The sequence below is a fragment of the Branchiostoma floridae genome, chromosome 5 (assembly GCF_000003815.2).
Source record: "Branchiostoma floridae strain S238N-H82 chromosome 5, Bfl_VNyyK, whole genome shotgun sequence".
Taxonomy (NCBI): Eukaryota; Metazoa; Chordata; class Leptocardii; order Amphioxiformes; family Branchiostomatidae; genus Branchiostoma; species Branchiostoma floridae.
This window is the reverse complement of record NC_049983.1, coordinates 25,989,014-26,013,012: the sequence shown is the minus strand read 5'-3', so window position 1 is coordinate 26,013,012 and position 23,999 is coordinate 25,989,014. Positions and strand designations below refer to the sequence as shown.

The window sequence follows — 23,999 nt, the reverse complement described above, 5'->3', positions numbered from 1 at the left end:
GGGGTGGGATCCCGCAAAATTCCGTAGAGAGAAAACATCAGTGTTGGATCGGAAGGGAGAACATGCAATCACAGAAACAACTTCACAAGGTCTCAGCTCTGATAAAGACGAGGTTGGTACATCATCAGGTAGAGGTGCTGACCATATAGAGAAGAAAGCAAAAGGTAAAGAGAAGTTGTTGATGAAGGATGATTCTGGAACAGTTGATGAGGAAGATGTGATGTCAGAAACAAGCCATGTTTCTGAACAAATCAGTACTCGTACTGACGAACATCAGGAAAAGCTGACAGGAAATTCAAAAATTGAAGAAAAAATTTTGATACAGGAGGATTCAGATGGAGTGAAGAGTACAGGAAGTGTGCTCAAAGATGGGGCAGGTGTGCAAGCCCTGTGCAGTGGACACAAACAGGATGACAGTAGCCGTAGTCAGCAGTCAGAAGAAACCTGTCTGACTCCTATAGAAGGTGGGATGGAGAAAAGCCACCAAGATAGCCAGGAAGGAGACAATGTAGGAAGGACAGAAATTAAAGAAACCGGAACGTCTGAAATGGAGAGAATTCTAGGAGAAGACAGACTTGACCAGCTGAAGAACTTCTCCAACCAAGTGTTGAAGTCTGAAAAAGGAGGGCAGCTCAGTAAAGACTCAAGTTTGCAACTATCGTTGGGTAGGTTTGACTCGAAGGTTGAACGGTCGATCCTGCATCAAGAGATAAAGTCGAGATATCCACACCTAAAAACTACATCCACAGACTGCCAGTTCTATGTAGTACCGGACGACACCTACGGGGTGTTTTGTTCCTTACTAGACAGAAGAGTTGTAGATAATTTTATGAGGTTTGTGAACAAGAGAGACTCCACGGAGGTGTTCAGGTTCCCGGAGTGTGGCTCCAAGGAGCGGAGGACTGAGCTACACAGGGCTGTGGCAAGGCATTATGGGTCCTTCCTTGAGACCAAGACATTTGCAGAGGAGGGGGAGGGGAGTTTCATTGTTGTACGTTTCAGGGATAAGGGGAGGAAGAGGAAGGGTCGAGATGGTGATACACCTGTGACGTTCTATACAGGTGAGAGAAAAATCTAGTTCTTTCCTAGAGGTACGGGAGGTCTTTTGATAAGCTAGTAAAGGGATATGCCAAATAGCAGTCACTCAAGGAACTGGATATGATTTTCGAATTTTATGCCAAAAGGAACTTCAAACATCCTGTCTTATTCTGTTACTAAAAGCATGTGATTCCTACATGTACGACAAATATGAAAATTTTAGCACTGGAAAAGGATTGATGAAAACATTTAAATGAGCACTGAAATCAGCAGCATCTTGTTTCAAGATTCTTTAGAAAGCACAGGTTCTCTGCAAAAGATACCTGAAGCCTCAGCTTAATAACATTCTGTTCACTGTTTATTTCTGTCTCAGTCCTCAGTGAAAACCACAGTTTACTTTGTCAAGTTGTTCAGGCCCAGGCCTGTACCTAAACCTCTGTAGCCATTGCCTGTACCTGTGCCTCTGCAGATGTTACATACCTACAGTAGTTACATGAAATGTTTGTGTTAATAATGTGCCTTATCCAACCTTGCAGGTTTCACCCTGTGTAAGAGGAACCTGGAGACCCTTGATGTGATCCAGCGGCTCGCCAGGTGTGTTTCTGCTCACCCCTCCGACTTCAGCTACGCAGGTGTGAAGGACAAGCGTGCCGTCACTTGGCAGGCCATGGCGGCCAGGGGAGTCACACCTGACAGGTGAGAAACACCTGTTTTACCTGTAGCCTACCAGTACTTCAGGGGAGGGGCTGCTAAATCGAATTGCCCATTCCCTACATGGTTAAGCCATGCCAAACAATCACTTAAAAACAAATTTACCTACATTTCAAACCTCAAGTCTTTACCCCCACTGCAAAGCTGGATTTGTTAGGTTTGTTTTGGTTCAAAAAGCCCGAGTTCAACTCCGGCATTTTAACGAACTACAGCCAGATGATTGTCATGATGTCAGGATTGCACCCCCTCCCCTAATGGATCAGTCCATGTGCCAGTCATGAATATGAAGGTCACTCATAGGTCAAAGCATGCCAAAGGTCACAATTTTTGGCAAGATTTTAAAAATATACATGCTTCAGTCACTCTTGCAGAAATATAGACCTTTGTGATCGAAATTTGCCCAGGGAAAAAAATTATCTAAAAGAAACAGGCTAAGGGTAGGCACCGGGCACTTTCTGCGCAGCTCCGGAAAACAACTCCCTCCCCTGTTGCCCTCCCCAATGTAATGTGTTGGTCCCCAGATAAAAAAGGAATATTGCTGGCAGGCCATGGCGGCCAGTGGCGTCACACCTGACAGGTGAGAAACACCTGGGTCACTTTTACCTTAAGTTTGTACCGGTAGCCTACCAGCACTGTAGGCCTCTTCAATGTAAAGTGTTGGTTCTCAGATAAAAAAGGAATATTGCTGGCAGGCCATGGCGACCAGGGCATCACACCTGACAAGTGAGAAACACCTGCTTTACTTCTACGAAGTCCCGTGTTTGAGGAGAGCCACACCTCCAACATGTTAAACAACCCACCGTGCTATTGAAAGGAGTAGGGGTCTTAGTGGTTAAAACCCTCTTGTACAGTCCTATGGCTGCACCTGGGGCAATTACTGTCGTATTGAGGTCACCCGAGTAAGCGCCTAATGTCAGCTGCTCCAGACCTTGTAAGTGTGGCAGAAACATCAGCAAGATGATGGTGGCCACCTAAACACTAAGAAGAAAAAGAAGAAGAATTTAGCCCTGCCTATTTTATTCTCTCCTTGCAATTCAGCCCCTGGCTGCAAAAGTGAGAGTAGTGGACTCACCCAACTGTTTACTTACAGCTAATCTTAACTTAAGACCCAAAGGAAACCTGGTAAGACGTTGTTGACCCTGGCAGGGTAAAGTTTGTTGTTCTGCACTTGTGCAGAAATGTCAGGTACCAGACCTGTGGTGTAAGGTTCCACACAAGGTCGGGCGGGGTGTTGTTGGGACAGAAACTATCAACATTAAGAGCCAATCTGGTCTTTAAGAAAGCCAGACTTCTTAATTATTGTGACTTTAAGAATTGCCAAGGTCAGAAAAGAACTTGACCTCTGGAGTTAGGTTATGTAGAAGGTTATTTAGAGGTGTTGTTGGGACAGAAAGTATCAACATCAAGAGCCAATTTTTGTCTTTAAGAAAACCAGACTTCTTAATTGTAGTGACTTGAAGAGTACAAGCAGGAATTGCCAAGGTCAGAAAAAAACTTGACCTCTGGAGCTAGCTTATGAAGAAGGTTATTTGGAAATTGGAAGTGTTATTAGGACTCAAGTATCAACATGGGAGGGCAGTCTGCTATCAACAAAGGCCAGTAACTGTAATACAAGTGACTTAATATGTTTATGAAGGTTAGACATTCAGGTATTTGACAATATTTAAAGACAAGTCAATCTCTACTACTGGATAAAATTTTGAGATTTACTTCTGGACGTTTCGAATGACATCCGTCACTCTTCTTCAGCATCACTATAATGGCATTTACAGTGACATTTGCATACGATCCTTACGAGTTAATGACTTTGACATTTTCAACCATTTTTTTAAAAGTTAAATGTACTAGCATTGATTGTTCTCCCAGTTCATTCTATGGACACTGAAGAATTTGTTACTGTACGGATTGAAATGCCTTCAAATGCATGTGACTTTAAGAGTTGCTTAGGTTTGATGACAAGTTGCTTACAAAGGAAGGTGATGACTATAGTGTTTACAGTAGTGATGCAATAGTAGTCCACTGTATATTTTATTTGCCATGACAGGAATTTCTAAATAAGCTGAACATTTCTGAAGGATGAGGTAATGAAAAGGTGAAGGGCAAGAATTTAGTCAGTAGTACCGTCCTCCTCAGTGACCGCTGGCTCAATAGTTTCGCTTGCTAACCGTGCAAAAGTATTGAGCCAGTGGTCACTACATCAAATTTTTGCCCTATGAATTTCGGAATGGAATAGTTTTCCTCTTATTTAAAGTAGAAAATTGCAAAAAAAATTGTTTTTTGAAAATTGAAGTTCTACACTACAGCCCTGAGTCCGTTTTTTATTGCTTAGGTGGTTTTCAAGGATCAATGTTTATCAGACCAACTTGTCCCAACAACCAGGGAGTTACCATAATCCTAGCCTGGCCCTAGCTGAGGTAACCAAGAACCTAGCTAGCTTGGTGTTTGGGCAATTTGGGCCAAATCACACTGATCCCCAGTGTGTATGAGAGAGTCTTCTTTGTGTATAATCCTCTTGAGACAACTCAAGCTGAGGCTCAAGGTTTCCGTTTTACCTGTAAAGGTAGACTGTAGGAATCTCAGGAACCCCAGGTATGTCCACGATGAGTGGGAGGGAGGTGGATCATCTTCTCATTAAGATTCCTCAGAAATGAAGCAATGACATTCCTGGACAAACTACCCCCGACCTCAGCTTCCTCTGGTCCTTTTTTTGGTCAAGAGGGAATCCCTGAAACCAATAGGGTTTCTTTCACCTTGATAAGGGAGCCTTATCAAATACGCTTTTTAGGTTTCTTAAACATTAAAGTTTCAAACTTATTTTCTCAATTGTCCCTCAGATGGGATGTTAAATGGAGATTTTGGGTGTGAGGAGAGCTACACCTCGAGCACGTTCCCACAACGCTTATCGAAAAAGAGTAGGGGTCCTTCCCGGTGTGAGTGGTTCAAAACCTACAGTCCCATGGCTGCACCTGGGGTGATTACTGTCGTATTGAGGTCACTGTCTATTGGTCAAGATTGATTTATTGAGAGATTCAATTAGGAGTTAATTTACAGCTGAATGAATATATTGAGGGATATACTAGTATCTCCTAGTATATTGAGTTTATTGAGTGAGTAGTGAGAGTGCTGTATATGCAGAACCTGTCACCATGGTTCCATAGAAGCATGGTTGCCCCGGCAACCACCACGCCCTTCCATCATCGCCGACTCCTGAGCTGTCCTTCATGCTTCTTGGTGCCACTGACAGATTCTGAAGGAAGCTGGGGAGGAAAGGGAAGTTGTTGACAGACCTTCAAGTCACTCGGTTTAAACTTTTATGTTCGCGGTTTTTGCCGTTGCCGTTTCACCGCGAACTTAAAACTACCGCGAACATTTTTCCATGGCAGTAAGAGACTACTTAAATATGCAGAACATGATGCTAGATACCGCGAATTTAATACCACCGCAAAAAGTCCTTTTTCCCGCTACCGCGAAATTAAATCCCCGTGAACTTAAATACATTTACAGTATTATATGAACACAACCCTGACAGATAGACATTACAACTGACGTCTGTCCTTCTATCACAGGACGGAAGTTTGAGACGGACAAAGAGTTCACCATCTGTCAAAAAAATCTGAACTTCACAACTTTCATGTTATGAAAACATATTTTAAGTAAGCTTAAGATAAGACATTTAACAATCAAAGTCAACAACATGGGCTACCAAACAATGAGTGGGACAGGCATCAGTGTCAATGATGTTCTCTGGCCCTTTATGCTTTTTGACTTCAGTGACAGAAATTAGAAAGGAGAAAGAAATAGTTGACGAACCCTTTTCAAGGTCAGGAAAAGGATTTCATGTGAAAGAGCAAAAAAAAAAAAAAAACTCACTGCCTTGTTGTCCAACAGTTCTGTCCATGTTTCAGCATACTGTGGTATGTCACACTTCAGGCTTGTTGGCACTATATGTACTGACAGAAGAAATAGTTGACAGACTCTTTCATGGTCAGGAAAAGGAGGCTGTGTGAAAGAGGAACAAAAAGGAGCAAAGTCTTGTCCAAAAGCCCTGTCCATGTACTCAGCATGCTGTGGACTCTTGGCCTTACTGAAGAAAGAAATAGTTGACAGACCTTTTCATCGTCAGGAAAATATGTCTGTGAGAAAGAGATGTCTGTGAAAAATACAACAGTCTGTCACCAGTTTGTTATTCAACACTCTCGTCCATCATTGCCAGTCATACTGCATACTTTTTGGCTCTACTCACAGGTGGAAGAAGGAGTTGACAGACTTTTTTGATGGTCAGGAAAAGGAGTCTATTATGAGATAATGAAGAAAAATACAACAGTCTGTCACCAGTTTGGTATCCAACACTGCTGTCCATCATTCTCAGTCATACTGTTGTCAGCATCACACTACATGCTTTTTGGCTGTTCTTCTTGACAGACTTTTTCATGGTCAGGAAAATGTTTCTGTGCAAAAGAGAGAAAAAAGAGCAAAGTGTTGTCGCTGCCATATTGTCAAACAGCCCTGTCCATGTACACTTTGTTCTGTGTTACACTTCATGCTTACTAGAAAGGTAGTTGACAGGCTTTTTTCATGGTCAGGAAAAGGAGTCTGTGAGAAAGAGGAAAAAAAGACCAATATGTCAGCAGTTTGTTGTCAAACATTCCTGTCAATCATGCTCAGTCTTACAGTTGTCTGTCACAGTTCATGCTTTTTGGCTCTACTGATCGAATTAACTGTTGACAGACCTGCGAAGGTCATGTAGTTTGTAGTTTGAACAGTAGCCTGAGGGAAGGTCAGACAAGGACAAAATACAACAGTCTGTCATCAGTTGGTTGTCCCACTCAGCTGTCAATCATCATGCCTATATATCATGGCCCATCATGCTTCTTGGATCCACCGACAGAAGGAAGTTAGGACAGGAAGGAAAACAAAATCTTTCGACAGATCTTCTAACATCTGAAAAGAACTATTTCAGTTTGTTGTCCCACACAGCTGTCAATCACAATCTCCATGATTCTGACCCCTCTCTGCCCTACAGACAGCAGAAAAAGAACATTGTCACTGACATTTTCAAGGTCATGACACCCTATTAAAATCTAACCTTTGTTTGATGCCTGAAAAAGAACAGTCTGTCACCAGAGGGTTGTTTCACACACATGCATGTCAGTTGTACGGACTATCAAATTTCCAATACCAGGTCAGATAAGGACAAGAAATAGACAAGCCTTCAAGTGCCAGAGTTATTGAGCTAGAATTGAGAAATTCCAAAAATGATGTTTTCTCCTAAAACTATTGTAGAGTGGAACTCAGAGTTGGATCATCCTCATCATATAGCTTTAAACAATGATTATAGTTAGATATGCTAATGTATTCAGTGTCGTACATTTATAACCAGCTGCTGTATACAGGTACAGATACAGAAGCTGATGTGTTACTCCAAAGGGAGGTTATATCTGATACACAGAAACAGATGCAGAAGCTGATATATTATGCTGAAGGGTGATTTTGATATACATGTACATCTTAATTGTTGTAAAATAACATTTTGCAAGGGATGTACAGATGAAGAAGTTCCTCCTCATTTATTGATTGATTGATTGATTGGTTGATTAGTTGGTTGGTTGATCGATTGACTGACAGCGCCCTGTCCCCCCAGCCTCCGCTCTGCCTCTGCCCACCCCAGCCTGAGGGATGTACAGATGGAGAAGTTCCTCCTCCGTCAGCAGCCTCTGCACCTTGGTAACCTGGCAGGGAACGTCTTCAAGGTGCTGCTGAGGGATGTGAGGCTCTGCCAGGGGGATACCAGGGACAGGAGGCAGCTGGAGGCTGTGGTGGGGGCTGCCATGGACAGTGTGAAGGTACTTTGAAAATTCTTGATAAAGTTTTCAGTTTTCAGGTTATGATATATTTATCTGATTTGTTTTTCCAAGGAGAATTGAACTTACTCCAGTAGGTAAAGAACACTGTTGTAACATTCTACCCAATGGCATGAATTTTGCATTTTAAGTATCATTTATAAAGAAAATCCAACAGTGTGTTAATATTCATTTGTCTCTCTGTGTGAGTCTTTTTGGAAAATAAAATAGCTATTCTTGAAGTTGAATTTGTCGCCCATGCGTCAGTTTCTCAAAGTGGATGACTCATTCCTTAATTCCTTAAGATGCAGAAAGGAATGTTTGGGGTTCTTGGGAGTTCTCCAGTTCCCAAGGACAAGGAAACCATAAACAAAACTTAAGAAATCCACACCTGAGAAGTGAAGGAGGCAGAACTCCTGCGATGTTAAGGGCACCGAAGCAAGGATCACATGACACAACAGCTGGTCACCTTGTCACAAATGGCCTTAAGTGTGAAATAGATGGTGAAATATGCCTAAGACATGTTATTTTCCCTCCTTGACTCAAAAGAAAAGTTGATTTTTCTTTGTGGTCATTGCTGATTATCTCAAAGGCAAAGATTAACACATTGCTTTAAACTTGAAAAAAAAAATGTTGCAGAAATCGGTTTCTTCAGCCATCTGTGCATATACACCTGCAACAGAAGGCACTTATGCTTGATATACATGTATTAATTGATGTACATGTACTTGCAGATGTAAGTTTTCTTTGCAGGCACACTTCACTTTTGGTCCTGTGTATGAGAAACAGAGCAAAGATTGTACAGATTTTTAGCACTCAGACATCAGATTGAAAATTTTACATCCATTTTCATTTCATTTCATGTCATTTATTTATTCAACTGGGAAATGCATTTCACCAGTTGGTGGTTTGCAAATATCCACAGGAGAATCCCCTGCCAGTGGTCACCCCCCACTCTCAAAGGCTTTGTTCAGTCAGGTAACAGGAAATCACAATTTTTTCCAATATTTAGTAAGCGTATAGCCAAATTACATGGGCCTTCAGCTATCAAAAAAGCTATAGTAATCCTAAATACATGCTTCATCTCATTGCTGGATACCTGCTTTGCCTGTTTTAACAGTTGTTGGATGTTGCCTTGCAGAATTGCAGGAATGATACACGTATCAGATACATCTGGTATCATATTCCTCCGTATTATCCCAGCTGGCCAGGTGTTCCAGAGTTATCAGGAAATCAAATACACATCAATAATTACATAAACTTCCTTGTCCAAACTTTGTGACCAACCATGCACAGATCCTACCCAATTTGTAGTCTTATCTCGTGTTAGCATCTGAGAAATTCTTGTAAAATTGTCTCCAGAAATGTGCTGAAGTCAGCAACCTTTCTAAATCAGTTTTCTCCTCTTTAGAATTGAAATTAAAACGCATTTTTTGACTTTGTGATCTGAAGCAGCTTCAGTCTCATGATTGGGTGCAGTTCAGTTCCAGGAGGCAGGGGGCGCTGATACAGATGCCATGCAGAATATTGTAATGATCAGGAAATATCCTACTAGTTGTCTGAGTTGTATCAAGGTGGTCACGTATTAAAAGTTGTGAAATCCAAGTTTGAGAAATATTGGTAGTCTGTAAGGTAACAGCTGGTACAACAGAAACCGTGAAATGTATTATTCTTTTAAACAAACATGAACCAGACAAAAGTTGCTATAACCTCAGACTACTACCTGAAATCCTTTTTATCATGGAGCTTTAGGACTAACCTTTGACCCCCTTATCAAAGGCAGGGCCGCAAATTCACCATGACCTTGAATTAGACACAGGCTGGACGACCTTGTACAAATGTTGAGTCAGATCTGAAGTCCTGATAGTGTTACTGTGATAACGTCACCAACAACAGGGACATGACATCAGACATAACCTTGTAAACCTTGTAAAGTTTGGACTTATAATTGCAATATCTTGATGAATAAGAAAACATTTGACAGAGAACCAAAGCATTAGAGACAAGACACTACTGTTCCTTTGTCTGTGTTTAACTCTTAAAGAAATCTGGCCAAATTACATTACCTTTTATGGTAGGCCACAATATGTAGGATGGACGCATAATGATACAAATTGTACTTGTTCCCTAACCTAAGGGACCACCCCCATATGCACTTGCAAGTTCTGGCAAAGCATTTTGTTCACTTTATTTAACTAAATGTTTCTCGGCCAATTATGAAAACGATGATGATAAAGGCCTACACGTATGTGCATTATAAGCTTTTTTTTATGTTTATTTCTTGGTATTAGCAGGGTTCTCCCCAGAATTTTTTAGTATAGTGGAGGGGCTGGCAAAAATAACCCGCACCAACGCGCTGCACTTTCATGAAAATGGGTTCATTTTGCAATGACAGAGGGTGTCAAATACTACAAGTATAATATACTGTTGTTATTCCTTTGTTGTGAAGTGGCAAAACGACTATTGTTTTGATCATTGCTCATTCACAAGTTTTTGCAGACAATGCTGACTGGAAAAGTGATGCCACTTGGTACAAAAATCTGTGAATTGTCATTAATCTTAGCAAAACTAACAAAGAAAATAGGGAAGAAACACACTAAATTTGAAAAATAGTATAGTGGAGCTGGCTGAGAGTATAGTGGAGGGCCTCCCTTATTCCACTCTCTGGGGAGAACCCTGGTATTAGCAAGGAGGTCCTTTTTAACCTCCTTGGTATTAGATAAACCATAAGTACAAGTTATATGTAACAGGAAGAAAAGATAATGGACATAAGTAGCTGATTTTAAGAAAGTAATAACTAAAGTGGGGCAACCTGAAACCTTGACTCAGCTTGCCGCCTGTGCAACCTGGCTGAAAACAGTATTTCGTGCACTGGTACATGATAAACAATCATAAAGCACCCCTGATATGATCTGTCTGACCTGGTGTATGTTGATGTAATACCAGACCCCACCTGGGAAATAGCATCACTTTGAACAATCATATGGAGAGCACCTCTGGGAAATCCACTGTCTGACACACAAGTCATGCTGGATTACATCATACATGTACTGTTCTGGGTGGGTGGATGTGGGTACAGGTACATATTACATCTTGTGGTCAGCAACAGTGTACTGCTGTATCAAAAAGTTTTTGGTTCAGGATGGGTGGATGTGTATAGAATTATTCCGTAATATAGGTGGCAGACAGACTGGTGTTGTGGTCGGCAGCTGTGCTGCTGTATCATAAGGATGTGGGTTCAATCCTGGCCTAGCAGTTGGTATTCTATAAGCTCAGACAGGTGGTTACGTCCTTCCTAGAAGGTCATCTTATTTTTTAGGATAGCCTTTCCAGTTGGGTGTGTAACAGTTGTAACCACGTACTTTGCCCACCGTGAATGTTATAGTTACTCAAGAAGGACAGGTAAATCAGTGCACGTAAGTGTGTATATGGTTCCCTAGTAAGGAAATAGAACGTTAGTAATGAAATGCTGCATGTCATCGCCAATTATTTCGATCAGACAAAAGTTATAGCAGACATTTCATCCTCTTTTATTGCTATATCGTAAAACAGGCATCGTAAAGCCTTGATCACGATAAAAGCATAACGTTCCTAAAACATTAGATAATAATCCCTTTGCTGGGTTTTATAATGATTGTCTTATAGGGATAGTGCTCCAGGGTGAGAAATGCTCTACGTTATCATAAAACATGACTCATAAAAACTTCACGATTACGATTATAATAAGATCATTATATTCCTACTAACCTTTAATGTGTGAAATAATCTGTTTGCTGTGTTGTAACCTTTTTTGTATCATGATTCTCCAGTACTATTGCCCAGAGTGAGATGCAAAGTTACTGTTTTATCATAAAATGTGTCATAAAAAACTTAACAATTACAATAGAATCCTGATATTCCCACTAAAAGGTAGATAGCCTCGTAGCATTTAAAGTCCATTAGGGGGCAACCCAACAAGTCTTATCAAGAAGAGTAGAGGTGACCCAGTGTGTTTGGCCCCCCAAAATTTTTAATTTACTTCTCTGCCGGCTTAACTCCTTCCTCCAGCTTATGACACTGTTTTATGCCATGCAAGATCTGCTTGGAGATTACAAAATATGCACGCTGTAGCCAAGCTGCATTGCTAAGGAAAACGTGTCATGCTTTGTCCTCAGTCTGATGTTCGACCCTTTTTTATTATTATTCTATAGGAGTGGTACATGTACATGTAGGTGTCCTGGGAGTGAGATGTTCTGAGTCAGGTCCCGGGGGAGTCCCCTTGTTTGTGTAATGAGGGCTCAGGTCAGCAGTAATGTTACACCTGGGATAGTGAGGTGGGAGGGTGTTAGTCCCACTGTTGGAAGTATTAAACAGTAATACAGCCACCTGTTCTGGTGGGGATATGGCTATGAATAGGTAATGTTGTGTGTGATTCAGCTGGGGTTTGAGGTAACACCAGAAAAATGTTGTCTCTGTGTCGTCATATGAACGTACTTGCCTCTAATATAAGAGGGCATGCATGCTGTTTTCCGATTGCTTATCACACATGAGCAGCCTGTTTGCTTCCCTGTAGTTCAATGGAAAAAACGCCCTGTTCACGTAATTCATAGCAAGAAGATCAAAGTTTGCGTAATTGGTTTCATTCATTTTTACATAATATGTGGAGTGTTCTTCTGAATTTGAAAGCATTGTCAAAACCCTCCTGTAGACCCTCATACAAGAAAAGTGTGACTTGTGGCCATACCTTGTGTTTTGACAATTCATTTAAACGTGTACAAGAGGACCACTCGGGAGTGATGAAATGTGGTCTATGTGGACAGCCACGGGTGGTCACTTTAGACAGGGTTCTTAATGCTTGTATCAATGGAGAAAAATCATCTAAAGGACCGTCAAAAGTGGCTGAAATGCCTTATGGGCAGGTGGTCCATTTATAAAGGTGTTCACTTGTACACAGTTGTTACAGTGTCTGCATGCATAGATAGAACCACTGATGTCTCTCTCAGCCTAAACGGCATAGGCCAAACAGATCTATTCCCTTTGTTCTCTGGAGATAGCATAAAGACATTGACTGATGATATTGGGTATCAGTTGATGGTTAAAGGGCAGATTTCATCTTGAAAATAATTAAACTACTGTGATGAAAATATGACTTAGACAGATGGCTTTTGTGCTGTAGCACATGTACACCAGAAGCATGTGGAACTGCCTCTTTCTTTCTTTCTTTTGCCTTAGGCCACACCAATTTAATTTCTTGGTTCACGGATTTTTTCATAAAAAATATGGAGCGAGAGGGCGAAATAAAAATAAAAATTGTAAAATGGTTGTGGTAAAGGTAACAGCTAATCCAAAACATAAAGAAAAAAGTTTTCAGCTTGAAAAAAGTACAAAAACACTATTTTTGTACAGTAACAGCACCTGTACCCACATTTTAAGGAGCTTATAATATAAAGGCCAATTTGCTACACCAGAAAGTTGGTGAATGGTTTCATTAATGGTGAAAATTTGCTGAGTGGTCATTTTTTTTTTTTTTTTTTTTTTCCAAAAAATAGGAGCGAGCGAATCCGTGAACCAAGAAATTAAATCGGTGTGGCCTTATGGCAAAGTACAATAGTCAGTGAGTTAATCTCACAACACCACTGCACAAATGACACAATACAAATAAGAAATGACCAGCGAAAGTGTAAAAAAAGCAACAAAAAAGGCCCATAGAGCCTGCTATGAATTATAGATTTTTATGTATCATTTTTGTATATTTTGCATGAATCTTAAAGCTTGTTTGTCTTTTAAATTTATAACACAAAATTGGAATTATCAATTTTGTAAGAGAACATTTTAGAACATTGCCATGACCACCTAAATACATGTGAAACTGTTGCTAAAACAAGACAAAATGCAAACATATATCCAAACGAAAACCAGCCTTTATATAGATAGAGTCTGATGGAAATGCAGATGGTTGTTGAATCAGGGATGAATGTCAGATTCAAGTCTTCTTCCCTATCCTCTGATTTCATGTTGTCCTCTGGCTGAACTTTCATTCTTGCTGAACTTTCAAATCAAAATTTTGAAGAGCCAAGAAAATGAATTCTCTGTAGATCCCATGGCCTTACAAGATCTCTTCCTTGTCAAACATAATTCCTGTTAATCATCAATTTTGTTCCCTGGAAACCATTTATGAACATTGCCATGACCACCTACATACACGGAGCTCACCTCTGTCATACCTACATGTTCACACTCCCACCTCGGCTCCTCAGGGATTGTCTTAGACTTCCCTTCAAGACATGCTCGGGGTAACCTCCTTGGCACCTTGTCAGGTTCTCAAGACCATCAGGGGACGTCTTCTGTCGGCAGAGTCGCACCTGTTGCAGCCAAGACGTCTTTAGTTGCTGATATCAACACTTCTGTTTTGGCCAAGGGATCCCCAGTTCTTATGAACATGTCTTAGAAATCCATAAGGAAGTCACTCATCCCATACTTACAAGGACCTCCCACTGTCTGGAGAGTTGTTAAGATGCCAATGCCAGAACTTGTGGGGACTGCCACACTGGTTTGCCTTAACACCGCAAACTAGGTATGACCTTGATCTTCAAACCAGCTGACTAACTCCACATATCTGGTAAATAATTAGGACTCGCTGCATTTCTTAAATTCATAAATGCAGAAACAATCTATCCAGAGCGCCACACAAGGTCGTTGCCCCATGTACACTGCATATTTAAGCCATTTGAGGTTGTTTGAAGTGTCTGGCTGCCACACCCCCTTACTTCGCCAGCAAGACTTTTACAAATCAGAAGTTTCTATTCTGAGGGCCGCTTTAGACAGACAACACTTATGTAGTTGTGCGACTGTTATTGTCTATCGTTGTGGACAACGGTTGTCTTTAGAGTATTGTGGGACACCCACGGTGCAGATTATATTGCGGTGCTCGTGTGACCTACAGTGCTCGCAAATTAAAACTGGCGGGAGAATTCTTTATTTTCGTCATGCAGCAGATTATTATTTTTTGCTCGCAAACAAACATTGTCCTATAGATAAAACACAGAGTACATGCTCAACAAAGAAAGACATCCTGATGAGGCCCCACAGAGATAGGAAAATCTGGAATTAAACCCTGGCGTTTGTGGCCGCTGGTGGCATTACAGATTAGCATCAAGGAATAGGGGCTTGCAAAGGATATAGCCACATCCCCTTACCTCACTGCCAGGACTTTTAGAAATCAGGAATTTCTATTCTATTAGTGGTGAATAAGATTGTGAAGACCTCCTACTGTTAGTGAAATGACTTCTCAAGGTGCTAAAATGTTTCTGTCACACCTGAAGGATGGAAACCACCTTCCTGACCTCTTTACCCCATAAACTTGTCTTGAAACTCAACAACTTCCCCACTAAGGACATAGTTAAGACCTCAGGGAACTCTCACTGTCAGTCAACTCCAGGGCTCTAGCCAGGTCGGCAATTTTTTCCGTCAGCCAATTCCCATTGTCGCGAAAACACTATTCCAGGAGTTAGAGAGACTGAACTGAGACCTTGAAAAACGGGTTTTAATGAGATTATCGTATGCGAAAGGGCACTGACACACATTATCAACAATCATAACAATAGCAAAACAAGCAGTGTGTGGCTTTTACGGCCGTGGACGGCATCCCCAAGAAGCCTGTAGCTTCCACCAAGGAGCTTTTATCAGATTTTTGTCCGTCAAAGTTGACGGATTGGTTTTAAAATTTTCCATCACACGCAGCAAATTTCCGTCAATTGACGGAAAAACGGACGCTGGCTAGAGCCCTGGTCAACTCCACATGTCTTCCAGACTAACACATCTTCAGACACTGACATCAACTCCTCTATCTCAGTAGATCTCACCTGAGGGACTTCCATGCAGCGCTGTCTCCAGCTTAAAATTGTTTTCCATCCCACTTGCTGTTTGGGAGCCCATGTCGTCATATCTGTCATTTCACACCAACAAAAACCAACGCTGAAAAGCGAGGAGAAATTGAAGTTATGTAAATAATAATAGTTTTATTTTGTATCTGTAACTATATTTCTCCAACATGTCTTGTCGTGGCCTGTACTTAGCCCAGTGCAGCAAAAATGTGAAGGTCTTCATTCATTCACTAAACGAAAACATCAACCTGATGTCGTGACATTCAGATCTTTGGATGGACGGGGTGGAATTTTTGTCTGTCCCAGCAAGTAAATTTCCATCCCGGGATGGAGGGCCGGGTCCTGGAGACAGCATTGTCTCCATGTCTTTTCTCTTCTCTTCCCCCTGAAGACATCGCACTAATCAACAATTTCCTCACTAAGGAAGTCGTCCTGCAGATCTTTAAGAATCCTGCTGTCAGTAGCTGCCCCACCTGTCAGGTGACCTTTGGTGTGTTAAGTTGTCTTGTAAGACGCTCCTTGACAACCAGAGAAATAACCACTCTGCCCCCCCCCCCTCCCGGGATGTGTGAACAGGGCCCGTATTGTTCCCACTGCTGCTTGAAAGTGTGCCAGAAATATCTGAAGTCCACCAGGATATTTGTTTTAATTCGGGGATAAGTAGTTTCTCAGCGGGGAGTGGAGATGACTTAGAAATCTTAGACCGTCTTTGGATTTGGTCGGCCGAGTTTACAAGCTTGTAAAGTCTAAGGTGAGATTGGAAGAATGTGTGTCGACCAAGCAGAAGTACATGTAGCCTGTGCAGGCTTGTTTGATGCTCACTTTTCCATTACATGTTATATCTTTACTTCCTTCAGTGCAAGCTCTCTCACTCGCTCACTCACTGTCATTCACTGACTGATGCACTCACTCATTCTGACTTGCACCCTCACACACTCACTCATTAACTCACTCAATCACACACTCACTCACTCACTCACTCACTCACTCACTCACTCACTCACTCACTCACACATCAAATGTCCTGTCTATAGTCTGTTTTATTTTGCCTGGTAGGGGTCACACATGCACTTCAGCTGCAATTGATGGCAAGTAAAATACAAGGTGGTCAGACTTGCATTGCCTGGAAAGTGGGTGTACAAAAAAAATATCATGGAAGACAGGGAGAGAAAGACTTGATAGTCAGCAGGGCATGCTCATCTTGATGTTGCTCCTCCTGCAATAAAACTGCAGGTGAAGGTCATCATCACCTGGAGTGAAACATGATGCTTTAAGTCAAGTAGCTATTAAAAAAAAGCTCAGTCATATAAGGATTTGTATACTTTAAAACTGAAAGTTTGTAATAACTCTGCATTCTAGAGGAGATAATTTGTTCAGTGTGTTGTTTGACCATAAGAAAGCCAGTTTCCAGACCAGTTGTCATTGCCAGTAAAACAAAGGAAAAGCAGCCGTGAAGCCGTATCCCCAGTCCTGTGCCCTTCCCCATCAAACATTAAACCTCAGAGGTGCTGAGTGTTGTGGCTTGTTCCTGTAATCCATTGGACAGGCTGATTTGGGCAGGATGAAATAAAGGCCACAGCCAGCCATGACAGCCAGGCAGGCAGAATTGATTTCAAACCTTAGTTAAGATACATTAGTCTGTCTGGTATACATGTTGGGACAGGTCCAGGAAAAAGGGGAAAAATTTCTGAGAAAAGACCTCCTCACCTGACAAAACACCTGGCCACTGAAATGCTCAAGAAAAGCGCAAAATATATAGAAAAGAATTCTTCATTTTCTTATAAAACCATTCATTCGTTCTTTGTAAAATGAATACTGTATAGTTACTGTAGCAATTCACATACAAACTGACTGTATAATGTCCTAGAGCCTGCGCTAGTGCTTTTTTTCTAAGGTGAAAGACTGTGCGGGTATGTACAATGTATGGCTGAGGTTTTTATCATTGAAGTGCAATGCTATCTACTGTAAATGCAGAAATGTTCCTGGTGGATTAATGTGCGGTTTTCGCGGTGACCACTTCACCGCGAACTTAAAACCACCGCGAACATTTTTCTAGACTGCAGTCTATGGTGTTACCGCGAACTTAAATCCACCGCAATAAGTCCTTTTTCCCACTACCACGAAATTAAATCCCCGAAAACTTAAATGCATTTACAGTAATTGATAAATCAATACACCATTTAACACCCCATCTGCATGTGTTTTACAGGAGACAGGCTTCATCAACTACTTTGGTCTGCAGAGGTTTGGGTCCGCAGACAGCAAGTCCTTCGCCCCCCATGTTGGGCGAGCTCTACTCAAGGGGGATATGGTGAGTGATGAGTTCAGAGAAATCTTGCAGTTTTAAGACTGTACTGTTTACAAAGTGTTGGTCACTAGTGAGGGCTGGCTCTAGGACCCATCATGGGACAGAAACTTGCTTGTTGGGGTGAAAAAAATCCTTCGCCCCCCATGTTGGGCGAGCTCTGCTCAAGGGAGACATGGTGAGTGATGTGTTCGGAGCGTCCTACTACTATAAGAAGGTTCAGAGAAATCTTACAGTTTTAAGACTGTGCTTTTTACAAAGTGTTGGAGACTGGTTGGTGAGAGCTGGCTCCATGGCCCCTCCCTCCATCATGGGATGGAAATTTGCTCGTTTACATGGAAAAAAGTTCCACCCCGTCTGTCCAAAAATGTGAACTTCATATCACTAAATTATCGAAAATCTATTTTTTGTAAGCTTAACGGACAGTGGGCTTCCAAACAGTGGATTGGAATAAGATTTCAAGCTGAAGACAGTCCTTCAGGAACATTTAAAATTTCCTGATTTTTCTGACTGGCTGCCCACCATGAAGTTTGAATTCTTTGATGTCTGCGGACCCTTCAAGAAAATTATTTTCTTCTTTGGTTTAACTTTGCAAACTGTTGGAAACCAATGAACTGTATTGTTGTTGCCTTAAGTAAATAAAAGGTAGGGATGCCTGGCCAAATCCTTGTACATCGTTAAAACACAGGTTTTACTTTTACACTGTAACAAGTAGAAGTGTTGGCCACGTTGCAAGCTGTTCATAAGTCCCAGCTTTTTATGATGGGACAGACACTATAGACTTCAGTAAGCTTAAGGTGATTACTTATAATTATCTTTAATTATAACAATATTAATTGTATGCGTGAGACCCTCGATAGATTGAACATAGGCAAGCCTGGCCAAATCGTTGTACATTGTTGCAGCACCGGTTTTGGACTTAGTCGAATGAAAAACAGAAGTACTGAAGTTTGCTGTTCATTTATATGTCCGTTTTTTTAATAGGAAGCAGAAAGTAATCATAGAATACTGTAAGGTGATGAGGGAGATGAGTCTTACTTCTTAAGGATTATTTCTTTAAGACTAAACTGAGGAATCACAAGGCAGTGGTCTTAAGTACATAGAAGTTGGGGGTCCTCGGGTAATGCATGTCAAACTAACTCCGTGTTTTTACAGCGCAGCGCCACAGCTTAGAACTGTAACAACCGGAAGGAAACACTAAGTTGTAAGAAATCACCTCTTTTGTGTGGCGAAAGGAGCAGGTGTACTTTATAAAGACATGGGCGGAGACATGCCCTTATGTCTTAAAGAAACGGTTGTTTCTTAAAGACTAATCACACACTTCAGCTGGGGTTACTTCCGACTTTCTCAGCCATCTTAAGGCATCGTGACTGGGCAGGGGGATTAAGCCAAGAACAACTCCTCCTTGTGCCTAAGAACCTTGTCAGGAATCTTGTCGGAATGTCTCGCCCGGTTTGAGGCACGTCAGAGACAAAAATGAATCTCTCCCTCTCGCTGTTTGTTTACCGTTCAGAGCGCGGCTGTCCGATGTCTGCTGCACCCCGACCCCGCTGACGACCCTGTCAACGCGGCAAAGGCGTACTACATGCGGACCGGAGACATCCCAGGTACGGGGTTACAGTGTGCACGGTACGGCAGCTAGCCTATAGACATCCCAGGTACGGGGGTTACAGTGTGCACGGTACAGCAGCTAGCCTATAGACATCCCAGGTACGGGGGTTACAGTGTGCACGGTACAGCAGCTAGCCTATAGACATCCCAGGTACGGGGGTTACAGTGTGCACGGTACAGCAGCTAGCCTATAGACATCCCAGGTACGGGGGTTACAGTGTGCACGGTACGGCAGCTAGCCTATAGACATCCCAGGTACGGGGGTTACAGTGTGCACGGTACAGCAGCTAGCCTATAGACATCCCAGGTACGGGGGTTACAGTGTGCACGGTACAACAGCTAGCCTATAGACATCCCAGGTACTGGTGTTACAGTGTGCACGTTACGGCAGCTAGCAAGCCTGCCTTTAGACCAGGAGGTTTAGGGCTCTAATCCAACCTGTTGTCGCTAACTCGTCTTGCATGCGACTGAAACGGGCTGTAGTCCTCAGGGTTTGATATACTGTAATGCTTGTTCAACCGTATTCAGTGTCAAAGAGAATAATTTTTCTTACCTTTACAAGGTATATCCACTTTCTACCTTTTTACGATATGCCTACATGTATGATTCGTCCTTTAGGTCAAGACTAATATTAGAATATTTCTCCATTTATTTATCATGTATATTTTATTTGTTAAGCTTTTCCACTACAGTGGATGGTATGGTGAAGCAGGTCTTCGTTGTGAAGGTCACCTTTTTAAGGCCGACATATTCATAACTTATGTCCAATAGAGACTGATAAAAAAGAAGACACAATTAGAAATGGTAGAAATGATTAAATCAAGATACAGAAGTATGAAGATAGGCCTATAACCAAGTGAGGCAAGTAGCACATCCGCTGGCACAACAATTTTAGACTAGCTTTCCAATTGGCTAAAACTGGACTGAAATCATATCCCTTTGTTTCCAGGCACGCTGTCGCGGATGCCTGCTCACAAGACGCGGGAGTGCCTGCTGCTGAAGGCGCTGCATCGCCATGGGAACGACCTTGAGGGTTGCACCAAGGCGTTCCTGAACGTGCCTCACGCCATGCGGGCGCTCTTCGTGCACAGCTACTGCAGTTTGGTGTGGAACCGCATGGTGTCCCACAGGATCCGCACATACGGCCGGCGGGCGGTGGAGGGGGACTTGGTGCTGGAGACGGACGCGGGGAACAGGAAGGTAAAGTCTTAAGAACAGTCTCGTACCGACATCTTGAGAAAAGGTGTAAAAAAATGGGAAAGTAAAGTCTCAAGAATGGCCGGTACAAATGTCTTGAGAAAAGGTACAAAAAACACAAACTTTGTTTAAGGTAAAGTCTCAAGAACATCTTGCACCAACATTCTTTTGGTGAATTGGGGCAGTGCCCATCTCCCTTTTGCTACACAGCCCTTGGGCCACACGGTGCACTGCAGCAAGGTAGTAGAGTTTACTGCTACAGTAAGCACAGAAAGCAGTACTTGTATGTGCCAGTTATCATCTTTGGTATGACCCAGTGACTTTTCTAATCCAGGCTGATCACTCTACTTAAGACTACATGTACTAATAAGAGTTTATAAAACCTTTTCTATATAGTATATTGATCAAACTGTAGGCCACCATTCGGCATATCACACACCAGTTTCCTAGGTATATGCCAGCACCAGTGGCTGGTTATATTACATAGTAATAATTATCGCACCTGTACCCCACATACCTAACCCTAAGCCTCACGCAAGGTGGTTATCCTCTGCTTAAAGCAATACCAAATCTACTGCAGAGGCTTCTAACTGGCAAACTTTTAAGTGGATTTTTTTTTTCTCAAATGAATTGGAAATGTGAGATTCAGCTTTCTTTGATAGATAGTGAAAGAAAACACAAGGGCTGTTGCTACATTGTAAAATTGTGAGTTGAGTGTTTATCTAAAACAAATGATTGACCTGTTATTGCCTACATGTAAGCCTTTTCACACTGGGTGGTAACAGATTACATTGACCTCCTTGGAAGTAACTAACAACAGGATCAAGTACTTATAGTGCGGGCTGAACAAAAGCAATTGTTTGTTTAGATGTTTTTATCGTAAACTAAACAAAAGCAACAATGGAAAAGGGGGTTTTAGATTCAGAATCTCAGATCAGTCTGATTTGAATCAAAGTAACAAAAAAATGTTTCTTTCAAGTATTTCTGTTTATTTAAGGTAAGGCACATCATTGTTATTTTCTTAGTGTCAGCTTGAAAAGATGAACTGAAAAGTCAGAGTGGGATTCACAGTTTCAGGGAGTGAAGATAGGTTTTAGTTTCCTCCCAGCTCTCCATTTTCACCTTGTTTTCTTTTCATCTTGTCATCTTAATATAGTGATGCTAAAATTTTACTTATAAATGTCCAATAACCAGAGTGGCGTCATTGTGGCATACGTGGTGGATTGTTGGGCTCAGAATCAAGAGGTTCCTGGTTCAATGTTCTGCATGCCCCCGACGTTGTGCCCTTGTGAAAGGCACTTTACACAACTTTCCCTGACGGTGGAAGGACTTCCACAGAGTATGTGTAGACTACTCTGTCAAAATTGTGCAAAAAAAAAAAGACATTTTGTGTGCCAATGTGCCATCATGTATGGGTCAACATTTGCCACAAAGAGCCATAACCAAAGAAATGATTTGGCCTGGCCCTATCTACCTTATACCATGCAGGACTCATCACTTGACAGTAGCTATCAGTACAGTTTACACGCCGACTTTGCTGGATGTCCACAGCTTTCACCACTGTCTGAAGTTGGCTCACTTCAGGCCATAATTGGCTCACAAATTAAATGTTTCTTCCAGGCTCACAAATTAATTGTTTCTTCCAGAGGTTGTCATATGCACAATGTACACACAAAATAACAGGAACGCAGCCTTAACATCTCATCTGTATTGTAGATTTCTGAAGTCAGTAGTTGTTGGAAGGACAACTTAGCATTGTTTATATGAAGTAAGTGGTCCATACTGCACAAAACAGAGTTGCTTGTAGCAAAATGGACCACAGTTTTTAGAATCGCCCAGTCACAACTTTCCTGAGACAATTAGGTCCAGGTTCACTTACAGACCTGGTCCCGATCCTCTGGACTTGAACCAGACCTGTAGATGGATTTTCTGTACTGGTACCCCTACCTTACATACAAGAGCCAAGAATGTATTGCGTTTGAGTGGCCCTAGCTCCTGTTGTCGGAGGGGCTTTCCTGTTCTAAGAAGTTGTCCCTGTACCTGTACCTGACATGATAGTCGTGAGAATCACCTGGCTGAAGGGTTCCTTCCCGCAGACAAAGGTGGGGATGGCACGGCCTCACCTGGACAGAAAACACCTGGGGACTGTCCTGCACCTGTTTACACATCCTCCGCAAAACCACAAACTCTCCTGGAGAGTCAACATGTCTTAAGTTTGTCTGGCCCCTTCTCAAGAGGTGCTTATGTACTACAGTACTGACTTGGGAACTTTTGTAAGATTTACTTTGTTACTGTGCTTTTTTGCATTTTGGTGTCTATTTCTGAAGATGCCCCCTTTACCTACTTTTTCTGTTATGGAGTAAAGAAAAGGGTAAGACTGGCCCTGCACTCACCTACATGTATGTCAATTATATTCGCAGCAGTTCAAACATTAAAAAAAAAAGAATTCTTCATTTTGTGTGAATCACCTTTGTAACATTTTTCATTATTTTATGACGTTTGATAAATAAATTAACAAAGAATTCTAAATGAAAATGTTTTTATTATATCAATGATACTCCTTATCTTGCTTTTTCCCCACCAGGTAAAAACTCTGACCCAGACAGACGTGGATCAAGGCAACTACTCCATCCACGACGTCGTCCTCCCGTTGCTGGGCAACAGCATCCAGTATCCTAGCAACCGTGTGGGCGAGGAGTACGCACGGGCACTGCAGGAGGACGGGATGGAGAGGAGCAGCTTCCGGATGCGAGCGCTGAAACTGAACATCCCCGGGGACTACCGCCACGTGACCGCCCGGCCAAAGGACTTGGCATGGGAGCTGCTGAGAGATGCCGATCTTCAAGACGACTTAAGATCTGCTGCTACAGAGGGAAAGTCCTTAAGAGGTGAAAGTCTCTCTCAGACATCCGGTGGAGGTGTCGAGAGATGTGACACGCGGCGGGGGGAGGGTTCAACGGCGAACGGCGCTGTGTCGCAGGAGACTCGAGGCACGGACGACGGCAGTTCCCACGGTGACAGCTTTCACGTGCGGACGCGGTTTGCGCTGGACCCCTCCTGCTACGCCACCATGTTTCTGCGGGAGGTAATGAACACATGATATAGCATGTCAGCGGGTCGGAGTCCCCAGGATGTGGGGGACAGAACCCATTAGTGAGGGTTAAACACAACAGACCAGCCTCATGTGGTGCAGCTGAGGATCAGGTGAACACAAACTTCCGTAGCTGCAGCTTTGAACTGTGGCCATGCTGGCCGAAGTTTTGGCACCAAAATGATTGGTGCTGCTGAACTTTTACAGTGCAAAAACTTGGATCTTACAACTAATGTTTGAAATAAACTGGAAAAAATTGTAGAGAGGACTAAGATGATTGGAGCTACTAAACCTTTACAGTGGGAGAACTCAGGTGCAATGACTTTAGGAGTTTCAAATGAACT

General features: G+C 42.2%; 1 protein-coding gene across 1 annotated transcript; it reads left to right on the top strand.

The window, feature by feature from the left end:
• The first annotated feature begins 501 nt into the window (after positions 1 to 501).
• Positions 502 to 23,882, top strand: LOC118416376 (pseudouridylate synthase 7 homolog-like protein). The gene is made up of 7 exons (XM_035821471.1): positions 502 to 1,061; positions 1,575 to 1,734; positions 7,391 to 7,592; positions 17,661 to 17,791; positions 19,242 to 19,363; positions 20,317 to 20,567; positions 23,137 to 23,882. The coding sequence occupies exons 1-7, from the start codon at positions 548 to 550 to the stop codon at positions 23,662 to 23,664; spliced, it is 1,908 nt and encodes a 635-aa protein (XP_035677364.1). The 5' UTR covers positions 502 to 547; the 3' UTR covers positions 23,665 to 23,882.
• The last annotated feature ends 117 nt before the right edge of the window (positions 23,883 to 23,999 follow it).

Coding starts and splice junctions, on each gene's coding strand:
- LOC118416376 (XM_035821471.1), top strand. CDS start 548: ATGGAGAGAATTCTAGGAGAAGACAGACTTGACCAGCTGAAGAACTTC. Junction 17,792..19,241: donor GAGTTCAGAGAAATCTTGCA/GTTTTAAGACTG, acceptor AAAATGAATCTC/TCCCTCTCGCTGTTTGTTTA. Junction 20,568..23,136: donor CGGACGCGGGGAACAGGAAG/GTAAAGTCTTAA, acceptor CTTATCTTGCTT/TTTCCCCACCAGGTAAAAAC.